The 16065-nt window shown below is 42.7% G+C and overlaps 1 protein-coding gene across 2 annotated transcripts in view; it reads left to right on the top strand.

Annotated features, from left to right (window-relative positions):
- The first annotated feature begins 785 nt into the window (after positions 1-785).
- The window catches only part of CWH43 (cell wall biogenesis 43 C-terminal homolog), a 99125-nt gene continuing 83845 nt past the window's right edge, over positions 786-16065 (top strand). The window contains exons 1-6 of one of the 2 annotated variants that reach the window (XM_038008528.2): positions 786-983; positions 3022-3213; positions 6003-6123; positions 6486-6640; positions 9160-9361; positions 13214-13302. In XM_038008528.2, coding sequence (XP_037864456.2) covers positions 851-983; positions 3022-3213; positions 6003-6123; positions 6486-6640; positions 9160-9361; positions 13214-13302 — 892 coding nt within the window. In that variant the 5' untranslated portion in view covers positions 786-850. Of the gene's footprint in view, positions 984-1149; positions 1297-3021; positions 3214-6002; positions 6124-6485; positions 6641-9159; positions 9362-13213; positions 13303-16065 lie in introns of those variants that run through there. The other variant, XM_038008529.2, reaches the window with a different exon arrangement.

Below are 16065 nucleotides of genomic sequence, written 5' to 3'. Positions count from 1 at the left end.
ACAAGTTCAAGACATCCTGGGTGTGATACATTTGAGCGAGAAATAGCTGGCCTAGTTCACTCGCCACATTAATCAGAACGTCTCCCACCTTCTCTTTAGGATAAGCACTCTCAAATATCATTACTCATAAACCGGGGGAGGGCTGGGTTTCCACTCGCATCAGTTACTTTCTCTCCTCCTAGAAAATTTTGCAGCCGCTAGAATTTTGGGCCCCTTTGCTAGGAGGCAATTAACAAATTGCATTTTTACCATCAAAGCTGAGAAAGAGTGGCCCTTGCCCTGCCGGCACGCTTCCGACGCGTCGCCCTGGCCTGAAGATGTCTATGGTCAGGTTCGCGCCCCGTGGTCACCTAAGGCTTCCAGAGTGCCGGAGCCGGTGTACAGGACCTGCTCCTCCAGGGTCCCCATCTGGGTCTCCAGCTGTCCTTCCTCTCTACTTTCTTCTCGCGGCGCACCCCTCTGGGCCTCGTCTAAACGAAGGCACCACTGGTCCGGAGTTGCACTTGTTCGCTCCCTCCTGGGCTCTGGCAGCGCTGCATCCCCGGGGCTGCTCCGGGTTCTGGCCAGATAGCAGACTCAGAGTCGAGATGCATGTCCCCTGCGCCGGCCAAGGGTGCCGCTGGGGCTCGCGCCGAGTAGGCGAAGGCGGGGACCAGAGGCGCCCGAGGTGGCGCAACGCGCACAGGTGGCGCCCGGCCAGGCCAGGTTCCTGCAGGTGAGGCTAGGTGTGGTCGGGAAGGGGCGGGCGGACCGGCCCCACCCCGCCTCGGTTCAGCAAGTGGACCAGCTTGTTGGGGCTCGCTTGGCAAGGGGACGCGGGGACTAGGGGCGCGGACGCAGGTACGGGAGGATGCGGCTGCGGGGACCTGGGGGCGCAGGGCTAGGGCAGCAGGGCCAGCCCGCACGGCTTTCCTGGAAAGCGCTGCCCAGCGCCGCGGCGATGCCCTCGCTGTGGAGAGAAATCCTCTTGGAGTCGCTGCTGGGTAAGCTGAAGCGCCTCGCCGCGCGTTTGCGGGTGCCAGCTCTCCGGGCCCTGTCCAGAGGCGCGGCGCTAGGCCAGGTTGGCTGAGTTCGGGTAGGAGGAAAAGGGCGCTCCGTGCCCAGAGTGGAGATGCTTATCTTCCCCTGGGAACTCTTCCTACTGAGGGGAATAAAGGAAAAGACCTAGACTGAAGTGTTCAAACTGAGTCTGCGAGGCGCCCGCAGAAGACGCCGTCGCCCGAATTCCCAGCAGCTCTGGGATTGTGCCCAAGGAGCGCGAATTCCTCTCGTGTCGGCCTTGACCCCGCGAGGCCGGTATCGTCCCCAAAGACCCCCACCCGTGGCCTTTAAGTTTAACTTAATACAATTCAGTGCTGAACTTTAAAATTCAGAAGGAAAGGGGCACCCGTTTTCCCCAGGAGCTGTAGGTGAACACCCAGCGGCAGCTGCTGCCGTGAGCTGGGCCCAGGACAAGTGGCCCTGGTGTGGGCTGCACACTTGGGCATTTGGCGAAAAGCATCGGACTCGAGTCTCATGTGCTCTCTCACCAGCTTTACAAAATCCCAAGGACAATTTTATTGGTGTAATTCTGTCGAAGCTGTGTGAGTAATAAAATGAAAGTTCCCAGACAAACATTTGGGATATTGCTGGAACCTCAGGTTCGTTACAAAACAAAGATCCCTCTGGTCTGGGTGGGGCGCCTTCCTGAGAACTTGATTTTCTGGGAGCTGGTAATTCTCAGGAGGGCTTCAGACTTTTTTTTTTTTTTTTTTTTTTTTTCTGGCTCAGCCTGTATCTATAAGTTGGGAGATGTACAGTGCCTAGCATTCAATAAGTACCTCAGGTGCTAGTACTCAGTGCACTTGATCTCACTTAATCCTCCCAACAACTCTGAAGGGGTTGAAAGTTTTGCGGACTAAGAAGCGGAGTTGGAAAGTCAGTTGGTAGAAAGTCCCCACACCTGGTAGAAAGTCCCCACACCTGGTAGTTAGAGGGGCTACCTTTGGACCCAGGCTGCTTAGAGTTATGGCAACTCTGACATTTGCTACTTGTGTAACCTTAGGTAGTCATTTATCTTTCTGAGTCTCAGGGTTTTGCTTGTTGTTTTGTTCTTGCTTAGTTAGTTTTTGCATTTATAAGAGGCGAGTGGAAATACTACCCATCTCATAGCATAGGGGGCTGTATAAGGAATGAGACAGATGCTCCGTGTTTAATACTTAGCACCAATCCTAGTGCGTGGCAAGTGCCCATAGCGTTAATTATCATCGTTGCTCAAGATTATACAGCGGTTGTTGGCAGAGGTGCAACTTACTTCAGATCTGGGTATTCCACTACCCTGCACTGCCTCCTAAGGATTGGACTGAAAATGTTCTACTCAAGGGAATGACTGCTGCCTCACTCAAGTGCTTTGGGTGTAGTCTAGGGTTGTAGGAAGGAGTCCTGCTGCTTACTGCCCTTTTGGACTCTCACAATATTTTTCATTATACAGGGGACAATGTAGGTAAGAAAATTTTGTCAGTAAGGGTCCTGACGGGAAGCCAAATTCAACTCAGATGGTCCAAATGAATAGGACTTAATAAAGAGATTGTCTACAGCCATATGGGCAAGGAAAAGGAACAAGCAAGGGATGCTGAGAGACTCATGGCAGCAAGAAGCCATCCTCTGCCAGGGCCTGATGGGGGGGGGGGGGGTGGAATATGTATGTGTACGTTTCACCAGAAATTTCACTTCTGGGAATATATCCTACAGATATACTCAGAGTCATGCATTACATAGTGACATTTCACTAGGAAATTGCCATCACTTTTCTGTCCATCGGTCTCTTAAGGCACAACACAGTCAGTGCAGCGAGTTCTGCGAATCTCTACACAGGTGTAGTGCTCTTGTTTTGTTTCCTGTCAGTGGAAACAACTGGAACCCAGTTCAGGCCAGAGTCATAAAGAAGAATGGCCAGCTTGAGTGGCTGGAGTGGAGGGATAGGGCTATTGTTAGAAACAATGCCGAAGTTACACTTTCTCTCTTTAACTTTTTTTTTTGTAGGATATATTTCTTGGTCTCTCTACCATGACCTGGGACCGATGATCTATTACTTTCCTTTGCAAACACTAGAACTCACTGGGCTTGAAAGTTTTAGTATAGCGTTCCTTTCTCCAATATTTCTAACAATTACTCCTTTCTGGAAATTGGTTAACAAGAAGTGGATGCTAACCCTGCTGAGGATAATCACTGTCGGTAAGATTTAAAAGAGTTTCTTTAAGTTTTTTTGTTTTAGTTAAAAATCAAGTGAGATTATGTAGACTATTCTTTGAATGCTAAATGTTTGAATTTAAAAAATCAAATATTTCTTTTTCCCTTACCACTACCTTAGAAGAGCTTTAGTAATTGAAAGACTAGACTGAAAGTCAATGTGTTTTACATTTACAATGTTTTTGCCAGACTAGAAAGACCTAAAAATCATTGAAATGAGTAGAGGAAAGATACCTTAAAGAACTGATCAACTCTTGAATATATTGTGTTTTTCTTTCCAACTGTGACATAACACTCAGGAGCCATTTTAAAAAGTTTGTTAAATAATAATTCACAAGAAATGTGAAGATTATGGTGACAAACACCACAATAAGCAGTCAAACAAGAAACTAGGAAAATACTTGCAACTCTTTTAGCCAAAGGGCTAATTTCTGTAATATATAGAGTTCCCACAAACCAATAATAAAAAGAGACCAACAACTCAATAGAAAAGGGGGCACAGGATCTGATCAATTCACTGGAAAGGAAATACAATTAGTTCTTAAAAATGGAAGCAAATGTATAGATCATAAATTATACACATACAGATATGCTTATCTATAGTTTGACAAGTAGATCAGCAAAGAATAGTCTGACTGCACTGTGCAGTAAGAGTGGGGAAACAGGCACTCATACATTGCTCGTGCGTGTCCATTGGCACAACCTCTATGGAGAATAATTTAGTAGTATTATCAAAATTACAAATAAGCACATTTCACCAGAAATTCTACTTCTAGAAATATATCCTGCAAATATACTCACAGTCATGTGTTGCATAGTGACATTTCACTATGACACTGCCATCGCTTTTCTGAAGGCACAACACAGTCAGTGCATTGACTTCTGTGGATCCCCACAAAGGTATAGAGCTCTTGTTTTGTTTTGTGTCAGTAAAGATGAAGTCTCGCTATGTTGCTCAGCTGGTCTCGAACTCCTGAGCTTAAGCCATTCTCCCTGGCCTCCCACAGTGCTGAGATTATAGGTGTGAGCCACTGCTCATGGCCTAGAGCTCTTGTTTTTAAAACAACTCAGACTCAGAAGGATAGTGGTAAAAACTCCTGAAAAGTGTGCCCTTTACAAAGTTGGTGTCCATAGGAATTGGAAGATGTGTCAAATGGTCTTGAAATTTTCAGCTCCAGAAATAACAAATGAAGTTTCCTATCCTGAACTGAGTATATAGTAATTGATTTCAACTAGCATTGACTTACAGTATCCTTCCATGACCCACCATAGCTCTGAGTCTTGCAAGATTCATTTTCTTATCACACTTCAGGTTGATTTTATGGGAGTGATCTCATAGGTAGTAATTTCTTGTTACCTTTGGTGCTGCCTATGTGGACCTTACCTATACATCCACAGACTGAGTGGAAACTGGGATAGTTTCCATTACTTCAATCCATTTTTGGCCCAGTAACTTCTGGTGACTGTAAGGGATGTGATATAAAATAAGTTTGGGGTAGATATTCTATTTTATTTCTATGCTTCCTGTTCCCTTTTCACTTTCTTCCTCCATGAAAACCTATCACCTTGAGCAGAAGTAGAATTATATTTGGAAATATGAAATAGGTAGGGAACATTACTCAGAGTTGAGGAGGAAGTGGCCATTCTCTGCTAAATGCTGCTCCAGGTGACCATTGAGCTTTGTTTTTGCTAAACAGAGGCTGAAGTAAGCCATGATTTGCTTTAAAACTCCCTTCAAATGCTTCTTAAGGACATGAAACAACTTTGTTTTTAGAGTCCTGAGATATTCTTATATAAATACAGAGAGGGTCTGAGCGTTACATGCCATCTCACTTCTGGCACCTCAGATATTCAAGGTTAATTACTGTGTAAGTAACCATTAAACCAGTTCATACTCCTATCAATTTAGATTATTTTTGACCCACCAGGATGGCTATAATAAAAAAAGACAGACAATAATAAGTGTTGGCAAGGATGTGGAGAAATTGGGACTTTCACACATTACTGGTAGAAATGTAAGAAATGTAAAATGGCACAGCTGCTTTGGCAAAGTGTGACAGAAGCAGTTATCATATGATCTAACAACTCTATTCCTTGGTATATACCCAAGAAAAATGGAAACATCTGTTCACACATAAACTTGTACACAAATGTTCATAGCTGCATTATTCATGAGAGCCACAAAATGGAAACAACCTAAATGCCCATCAACTGACACATGGATAAACGTACTGTAGTATATACATGCAATGGAATATTATGTAGCTATGAGAAGTAATGAAACACTGATACATGCTACAACCTGGATGCACCCTGAAAACATTATGGTAAGAGAAAGAAGGCAGTCACAAAAGGCCACATATTGTACAATTTAATATGCAATGTCCAGAATAGGAAAAATTCGTAGAGACAGAAAATAGATTAGTGGTTGCCAGAGGCTAGGGGATGTGGAGAGAAGGGAATGAGAAATGACCTGCTAATGGGGATGTGGCTTCTTCTTGGGATGATGAAATTTTTCTGGAATTTGATAGTGGTGATTGTTGCACAACTTTATGAGTATACTAAAAATCATTGAATTGTATATTTTAACATGGTGACTTTTATGATATGTGAATTGTATTTCAATAAAAATTTTAAATACATATATAAAATTACACACCAACTATGTCTTCCTGAGTATAAAGATGGTATCAGATAACATTCATCAAATGCAGATTATGGAGTTCCAATCCATGCTTGCCAAAACTGCTTAGCTCTCCCTATTTTGTTTGTAGGCAGCATAGCCTCCTTCCAGGCTCCAAATGCCAAACTTCGACTGGTGGTTCTTGCACTTGGGGTATCTTCCTCGCTGATAGTGCAAGCTGTGACTTGGTGGTCAGGAAGTCGTTTGCAAAGGTATGGTTAATGTTTCATGTACTTATAGATAAACAAGTATAGTCAGTTACCAAAGGGAAACCTGGGGCCAGGAGTTCCAGGTTATAGTTTTTAACCTCCATATGGCCTTGTTGAAGTCTCCTTTTATTCCTTTTCCCAAAACAAGGACATGAACACTTGCCATCAATCTCAATAAGGTTCTGAAAATTAAAGAATTATAGCAAGTTGCTTAAGTTGCTATATAGAGGCTAAGTCACGTTCATTATTGCATATTACCAACAAGACTATTTCAGCTACTTATTCTATGAAACTGTGAAATTCATGATGGACATAGTACATTGAGTCCACATAAAAAGTGTTTAAAAATACTTTTGCACTTACAGATACCTCAGAATTTGGGGATTCATTTTAGGACAGATCATTCTTGTTGTTCTACGCATATGGTACACTTCACTAAACCCAATCTGGAGTTATCAGATGTCCAACAAAGTGATACTGACATTAACTGCCATAGCCACACTCGATCGTATTGGCACAGGTAATATAGTAACTTTGGAATTTTCTCTTTTGCAGAGCTTACATTTCCTGTGTGAATGTTCCACATCTTGGAAAGAAAATCTATAAAAGTAATCTTTCTGCATTATATCTATATTTCAGCTTTTTCTTCCTCTGAAATAATAATTGGTGCAACAAGTGGGCTATTTGCTAAGCAGGAGGCACATTTTCCTTGCCTGTACAGACAGAGGGTGAAAATAAAATACCGTCACTGGTTTGTAGCACCGTGGCAGTGGGAGACGAGAACCAGGCCTTATACCCCAGCTCTCATTCGGCTCTGTCTTCCTCCTCCTTCCCCCTGGTCAGGGCTCTCTAGGATGGGATTCTCCATCCTCCACTTCCACACTGACCCCAGTACATCTGTAACACTAAGGAAAGTTTCTGTGACCTATAGCTGTCCCTGGAACTTCCTGTGTTTTTTTCTTCCAGAGGTCTGAGGCTCCAAATCTAAGACTTGAAAAGAAAGGAAACCTTGCATATGCATACCGACTTTCCAATCACCTGTATCTCCCAGGGGCCAGCTTTCTCTAAGACAGAAACATGCCCAGCTTGGAGTTTGTTTTATAAACCAACCCGAGACTCTTCTAAAAAGAAGGGAGAAGTGTTAGTGGATTCTAGTTAACTTGCTCCTAGCTTTTTGTGTAACTCTCAGTGAGTCACTGTTCTTCTGTAACTACAAGGTGAAATATCAAGATTAATGGAAGTTTAGAGGGTATTGGCTCACCACAAACAAAGTGCTTGTATAATTTCCCCTGTGCCCCCTAGTTTGGCATGAAATGAGAATAGAGGGAAATTATGTCAGTAAATTGACCACATGATATTAATAGTAGAAGACTTAGAACTTGGTCTGGTCCCCTAACATATGTTTTACATTCATATCTAGAGGCAGAGACTCGGGCAGCCCATTTCACAGGTACAGCCTGATAAAGATCTGAACTTCAGGGTACTGTTCACATTTCCTGACTTTTTTTCTATCTGGCCTCTGTTTTAAATGTATGTGACCCAGTTCCTGGCTGGCAGTCCCTTTCTCCATTTCTGCTCTGTGCCTTCCTTTATAAAACTGACTGTTCATCATGCATCTTCTCAGCCTGAGTATATCAAGTACTTTTTGTAGTTTCCTTTGAAGATTTGTGGGGTCCTGTGTGGGGGTGGGGTCACCCACTGTTATACACTGCATTTCACTCAGCAAATTCAGTTTAGATGGCTCTTTTCCCTCAAAACTCTCTGCTGAGCCCCCATACCCCTGGTCTCCCTTCTGTCACTACCGCCCTCTCCCACTCCATCCCATCCCCACTGCTCTCAGCTCTGCCCCTCCTCCCTCTGATCCTGTTAATGTCAGAGAAGCTTTCTTGGGAAATTAGACTGCCAGCCGTACAGTCAGACCCTAAGACCTTCCTTCCATCCTATAGAGGGCAGGATGGGGGTCACAAAGCGTCTGCCCAATAGGTTCTCTCTGTTTCTGTGAAGGAGTCCTCCTGCTGGCATCTTCTCCAGTTGTTACAGTTTTGTGTGTAAAGTCATTACTGTGATGAATTGGACCTCTTGGCTAAATAGTACCAAGGAGCTACACTGCCTAAGCTCTAATCCCAGGTTCCTAGGTTCTCTTTACTAGCTGTGTGAACTTGGAAAGGCTACCTGATCTCTCTGGGTCTGTTTTCTTGTTTTTGAGACTGAGTTTCACTCTTGTTGCCTGGGCTGGAGTGCAGTGTTGCGATCTCGGCTCACTGCAACCCCCACCTCCCAGGTTCAAGTGATTCTCCTGACTCTGCCTCCCGAGTAGCTGGGATTACAGGTGTCTGCTACTGTGCCTGGCTAACTTTTTATTTATTTATTTTTTGTGTGTTTTTAGTACAGACAGATTTCACCATGTTGACCAGGCTGGTTTCAAACTCCTGACCTCAGGTGATCCACCCGCCTTGGCTTCCCAAAGTACAGGGATTACAGGCACGAGCCACTGCATCCTGCCCTGTTTTCTAATCTGTAAAATAGGATTAATAGTAGAGCCTACTTCATGAAGTTGTTGTGAAAGTTAAATAAGTTAATATAAAGTTAATATACAGGGCTCGGAAGAGGGGTTGGTGTACAGTGGCTGCTCAGTCAATGCACTGCATCCACAGAGGGTTAGATGACAACCCTGTTCTTTGGGAGGAAGCAGCCTGTGTACTGGAAATGTTCCACTCAATTTTTACATTTGTTCCCGGACACTTTTTCTGCAATGCCTTAACTTCACATGAAGCAAATAATTTTCTGCATTTTCACCTGTTGAATTCCAAAATGCGTTTTCTCCCTTAAACCATTCCTTATCTGGCCTCCATGGAATTATCTCTCCCACTAAATAGCTGTCAACATGTTTAGCTTTGTATTTTAGTTGCATGTCTCATCTCCTCTTCTGAAGTAAGCTTCTTGAAGCCAAATGCCATTTCTTCCTTAATGTCTGCTAACTATAGAGCGCAAATTTCCATATAACTAAACTTTTTCCATATATGTATTTTTAAATTCTAGATGGTGACTGCAGTAAACCTGAAGAAAAGAAGACAGGTGAGGCAGCCACAGGGATGGCCTCTAGACCCAACTGGCTCCTGGCAGGGGCTGCCTTTAGTAGCCTTGTGTTCCTCACCCACTGGGTTTTTGGAGAAGTCTCTCTTGTTTCCAGATGGGCAGTGAGTGGGCATCCGCATCCAGGGCCAGATCCTAACCCATTTGGGTGAGTTTGGGTTTGGAAGCAATCACAAAATTGGCAGTTATGCCTGGAGAAAGCAATGCCTCCTTTGTCAGACAGCTAGGTCTGTGCTAACCAGATATTTCATACCCACTCTCCCTAGATATCAGAATATGGCATGAAATTATTGTGTGCTCTGGAGAGAAGGGCACCGGAAGGGTCTTTTCCCCTGTGCAGAAGGATTGCTGAAAAGTAGATGTGGGAGGCCCAATGGTTGCTCACAGCTAAATAAGAGGTTTCCAGAGCTTCAGCATAGGCATCCCGAGGAATGCTTGCACAGAACATTCTCAGTGGCGGGAGAGGAGCAGCACTCCCTGGCCATTTCCTCCAGACCCTCTGGTTATGGTTATGGGCATTTAGTAGGACAAGACCACAGTCCCCTGAGGAGACTAGGTTGACTGCCTGGGGCACAGATCTCTATTCTCAGCGAAGGAGGGCAGCCCCAGGAGATCCCTGCGTCTTCTGGTATTTTCTTGTTCCAGCCGTGGGACACACAGGGAGTTAGTAGTCTGGAGTCAAGTGTTGGTCCTTGTGTTTTGTCCTTATTAACCCTCTCTCTACTCTTCCTGACACATCGTTTCTCTTGTAACTGGCTCCATCTCTTCTTGCACAAAAATTGGAGAAACTCTTAAAAGATCTGCCTCTGATAACTTTTCTCTCTTGTAGTGCTCAATTCTTACAATTGAAGGCATGCAGCTGCTACTGGATCTTTCCCCAGCAGGGATCTGGGCATATCCCACAGGCTTGTCAACCTCAGCCTGTCCAAATCTGAACTCAGTATTTCCCAGTCCTCCACGCATGTTCTTCTTCCCCCATGCCCAGGTCCACTTTGTCTGTCCACCTCATTATCCAAACCTGAAACCAAGAGTTCGCCCAGAATTCTCCATCTTCCTCATTTTCTCCAACTCAGTTCCGTGACTTCTTTTAGATTAAACCCTTCCTCTCTATCCCTAAGCACATCTGCCTTAGTGGAGTCCTCACCATTTTTTCATTCAGGCTATTACTGTTGTCTCCTAATTGTCTCTCTTTAGCGGAATCTTCTCCACATGGCTCCAGAATGATCTCTGTAAAATGCAAATCTGATTCCACCACTCCTTTACTTATAAGCTCTCAGCAGTTTGCCCCACAATACACAGGGAAAATACTGCCCCCAATTCTCCCACATGAGGCAGGATCTGGCCCCCCTACTTACCTTTCCAAATGCGTTCTAATCTTATCCTCCTGCTTCACCTGAGCCGAACCCACTTGCCGTTCTCTGGAAGTGCCAGACTGTTCCAGTCTCCCCACTGCCTGGGCTTGCTTTACTGTCTTGATGTCCTGGTAAGCCCTACTCCATTCAAATACCAGCTCAAACATTTTCTCTGTGAATTCTTCTCTTATTATCACAGCGGATCCCTTCTTTATGCCACATACTATAATACTTTGAATCAATCAATTTTTGTATGTGTGTTATATATGTGTGTACACACATACACATATATATGTATCTATTAGAAACTTTATTTTTCTGTATTACAGATTTTAAAAAATGTCTTTCTTCCTGTCCAGATACTAAGCCCCTTGAGGGCAGGGAATGGGAAAATGAACGAATATTGATTGCTTACTCTGTGTCAAGTACTGAACAAGGACGTTTGAAAATATTATTTCGTTTAGAGTCTGTATCTTCCTCCATATGCGGGAGGAAGGCAGAGAAGAAAGAAAGGAACAAAAGGACAGAGGGGAAGGAAGAAGTTTATTCCTATGTGTTAAAGCTTAGTTTCCAGAGTTACTTGTGAAAACAAGCATACGTTTTGTGGCAGAGTAAAGGAAGAATTTTGATTGTAAATGGTGAGTCCTGGTAGCCAGGAGAAACTCACCATTCAACTCTGGGCCAATCATGTTACATCCCTGGCCTTGCTTTTCTCACAAGAAGAATGTAACTAAACTTCAGGGGGAAACTTTCTCACATATATAAAATGAGGGTTTGCTTTTCAGACATTTCCTAATCCTGTATGTTAGAGTGAGACATTGAAGATGGAAATGCAACTCAGAAGACCAGCGTTTCCCAAACTGTGCTGGTTTGGGAAGACACAGCGTCTTCGCTGTGAGATGCTGGTTTCTTGAGATGTTAACGAGAAAAAGAAAATGCTTCTACATCAAATAGGTTGAGGAAATAGTGCATTTCAATCTTCCTTTCTTTGTACTTCACAATGCATATCAGCATATTAGAGACATTTGGAGGTTTCCCAAAGTTATTTGAACATGGAATTATCCTTTAGAACATCTATTAATGCCTGACAGAGTAGGTGTGTTTCTCAGAACCAGCTTGAGAAATGTTGTGTTAGACCATCATCGCTCACCCTCATCATAGTAGGAATTGCTTTCTGAAATTCACCAGATTATACTTAAGGAAATGGGTCATAGGTATGTTTGATGGGGAAAAGGTGAGAGGGAGGCTCCGAAGGTGCTGAAAGGCCTTGGGAAACCAAAGGAGCAGTGTCGTCTGTGGCCTTGGGAGGACAAGGGAGGACAAACTGTGTCTTGGTCACATGTTCTGGCTTCTCCTTAGCCCACGTCAACACTAGTGACCCCATCACTCTTAGTGTTCTGTAGCACTTTCTGACTTCTGATAATCTTCATTATTATTAGGTCTCACTATTTTGTCCAGGCTGGTCTCAAACTCCTGACCTCAAATGATCCTCCCCCCTCTGCCTCCCAAAGTGCTGGTATTACCGTCATGAGTCGCTCTGCCTGGCCCTATCTGCATTATTTATTAATGGTGTTTATTATAAGTCTCCCCCACCGGAATGTGAGCTCTATGGGAGAAAGGGATCGTTGTTCATTGATGCATCCCAAACACCTAGAACAGAGCCTGGCACATGGTGGGCACTCAAAAATATTTGTTGTTGATTTGGCAGTAGAAAAATATCCACACTGTCCTTCATGGCCTCTTCTCACATCTGGTCTTCTGGAGCCCCAGGGTCATTCTTACACAGGTAGGAGCAGGTAGTAATATGGCTACGAGCCTCACCTCAGAGCCTGAGGACCATTTTAGATTCCTAGTCCTATGTGGGCTACTGTGTTTGACCTCAAGCAGGTTACTTACGTGCTCTTTCCCCCAGTATTCTCCTCTGCAAAATGGGGATAATATTAGCATTTACCTTACAGGCGCATGAGAATTAAATGAATAATAATTACAGGGGAAAATCTTAAAATAGTGCCTAGTATATAGTGTATGTTATGTTTTTGAGCTTAATTTATGTGACAGCTACTTAAATGAGTCCTATGTTCTAGCTATTATTATTTCTGGGTTTCCTTCTAAAGTTTAGTTAAATTTCTTTTTTCCTCCTTTTGCAACTTTTTGCCAAAATAGCAAAATAATAAAATCATTTGTGGTTGTTTTAAAAGACACACAGCTATCAGTTATTTATCAAATTGACACTGGTTTTGGGAAGGCAGAGACTCTAGGCAAGAGCAGTACTGAGGTAGAGGAAAGAAAGAAAAAAAGCAAACTAAATAGAAACCATTCCAATGAACTTTTCTTTTTGTTCTTGGCAGAGTCATTTAAAATGTTGCATGACCAACATGGACTGTACTTTAATAGTCTGAGAAAGCTTGGTTACTGCGCTTACATGATAAGTTGGCAGATATCATTGATCTCATGGCAGAGTTTTTATTCCTTCTCTGTTCTGAATGTGTATAATATTGGCTCCCAGTGGGCTCTCATGATCTCACCGGTTGTTCCACACACATTATTTCTTATATGTAACCAGAGGTGGGAGGTATATTTCTATTTTATATTCGGGACGATGAAATATGACTAATGTCACATGTCTTAGAGCATGTCCTTTTTCACAGAGGTGCAGTACTGCTGTGCTTGGCAAGTGGATTAATGCTTCCAGCTTGTTCGTGGTTTCGTGGTGCTGGTTTGATCTGGTGGGTTACAGGTATGTGGAATTTACCTGCAGATAGACCATCACTGAGCTTGGTTATCCAGTTTGTCTGCAAGCATGCACAACTCAACTGAAAGTAGATACAACCATATAAATATGTACTGTGGCCAGATGGGCTGTTGCAACCAGCAGCAGCAACTATAACGCAGATGTCACCAAGGTCACTGGTGACTACCTGCTCTGAATTCCTGCTTCCTCCTACCTCTGCCTCCCCTTCCTCCTGTGGCTGTACTGCTTTCCTGGACTACACTGCCATAATACTACCTACTCTTAAAAATACATAAACAAGGCACATGTGTTAAGTAGCAGATTTATAAAAAGTCTTGATTTTTAATTAAAAAATTTTTTATTTGTATAAATTTATGGAGTACAAGTGAGATTGATTGATTGATAACTTTTAAGTTCAGGGATACATGTGTAGGTTTGTTATATAAGTAAACTCGTGCAATGGGGGTTTGTTGTACAGATTATTTTGTTACCCAGGTAATAAGCCTAGTACCCGTTATTCTTCCTGATCTTCTCTCTCCTTCTACCCTCGTCTGGTAGACCCCAGTGTCTGTTGTTCCCCTCTTTGTGTCCATGTGTTCTCATCATTCAGCTCCCACTTAATGAGAACATGCAGCATTTGGTTTTCTGTTCCTGCATTAGTTTGCTAAGGATAATGGCCTCCAGCTCCATCCATGTTCCTGCAAAGGATATGATCTCATTCTTTTTCATGACTGTGTAGTATTCCATGGTGTATATTACCACATTTTCTTTATCCAGTTTACCATTGATGGGCATTTAGGTTGATTCCATGTCTTTGCTACTATGAATAGCACTGCAATGAACATATGTGTGCATGTGACTTTATGGTAGAACAATTTATATTCCTTTGGGTACATACCCAGTAATGGGATTGCTAGGTCAAACGGTGATTCTGTTTTGGGGAATTGTCACACTGTTTTCCAAAATTGTTAGACTGATTTCCACTCTCACCAGCAGAGTATAGGTGCATAGATTGGGTAGTGGTCGAGTCAGAGTTCTTAGGCGATTCCTCACCTGATGGATTACTCAAAGACCTGACCCATCTTTTCCCAGTTACACCCTTTAAGACCCCAGAAGTATCAGTGAAGACAATCATGTTTTGGGCCGCCCTCTTCCCTCTCCCCTAGTCTTTGTGAAGAGGAGGGAGCATTGTACTTATTTTCCTATAACAGAATTATGCCAGCCCTCCTCCTTTCCCTTAAAAGGCAGTATTTAATGATTATAGTCAGGTTTTCTGACTCTAAGTAAAAAAACCACTTTATTATATAGCAAATACTATATTTGGTTTATATAGCAAATACTATATTTGGTTTGAGATGTTGTTAGTACATATTGATTAAGCTGGTGATTCAGAGTGGTACACTAGATGCTGTGTTTGAGAGACTGTATCAGTAATAGAAGATTTAGGATGACAACATAACAAGTGAATTTCTGTACATCATAAGCGCCATCACATTTGCCTGGAAATGTATGTGTAATCCAGATACATGGCTAAATTGATGAGGTTAGCCAGGTCCTCTTCCTCCTGGAGCTATGTGAACACACTGTTGCAGTCTTGTTGAGCTGTTTGTACTTGCTTGTGTAGTTTTTGATAGGCATTGTATTTGGAGCCTGTGGAGGTTTGTGTGTACGTGGGAGTAATCTTTCTTCTCATCACAGGGTTTATTTGTGAGATTCCTCACGGAAAGAGCCAGGAAAATTTGTCAATGCTGAGTTTGCATTGAGCATATACAGAATCTTCTTAATCTGCATATAAGTTGGAAAAGGAAAAAGAAATGCATTGAGCATTTGTTCAGCATTTATATCATGCCTTTTCTCATAAAGTATAAGCAAAGTGCTTATTGGGCAGGTAGTTAACAGCTTCATTTTAACCTTAAGAACACAGAGAGAAATAGATTGTTAGTTAAAGAACAGAAAAGCTGTGAACCTATCGTGTTATACTTATTTCCCCAGACAAGTAAGGTCATATCCTTGAGAGTCAAACCTAATCTAGTTTTGCTGTCTCTCTGCAGTATTAAATAGTAGCTTTAAAGACTCTAAGAGAAGCAGATTTAAGGCTTCTAGAAGGCTGTTTGCAGTAGAAGAAAGCAGGGCCATAATTCACCAGCTTCATTTTCCTTTCTGATCACTTACTCACTTACAATAAGTTGGAGCTCAAGCTTAATTATCTGGAGGTGGTGCCCACTTTTCACTGTGGTTCGTCTCTGGAAACCACACAATAAAGCAAGCTGTGGCCAAAGGAATCCTGTTTTCCCACTGTACAGTTTAAGTTGACAATCCCAACTGGAGACTCAGCATGAAATTAATTATGGCAGTGACTGAACAATTTCATACAAGCAAAGATACAGGTGCTTTAAATGTTGATAGCAGTTAAATCAGTAAAGCCAGAGTTCTATTTTTAAAAAAGGCTAGATAGAGTAAACACATTGATAGGACCCCATTGTACTGTAGTGTTCAGATAATTTTACTACATGGAAAACTTGATTTATTGAAAACTTATATGTGAGTTATTATAACTGTTATTGAAATAGTTACCATTACTTCCACTTGATGTCTTTGATGTTGTACAGGTTTGGGGGAGATTATTGGAAAGGCTCAAACAAAAGCAGTTAAGGAATACAGTTAAGTGAAAAAGGTAAAGTGACTAACAGTGTGTATCGCATGCTACCATTGGTGTACAAAAAGGAAGGGAAATGCATGCACATATATATTTCTTTGTATGTGTAGAGT

The sequence above is a fragment of the Chlorocebus sabaeus genome, chromosome 27, assembly GCF_047675955.1.
Source record: "Chlorocebus sabaeus isolate Y175 chromosome 27, mChlSab1.0.hap1, whole genome shotgun sequence".
Classification (NCBI taxonomy): Eukaryota; Metazoa; Chordata; class Mammalia; order Primates; family Cercopithecidae; genus Chlorocebus; species Chlorocebus sabaeus.
This window is presented reverse-complemented; position numbering and strand designations above follow the sequence as displayed.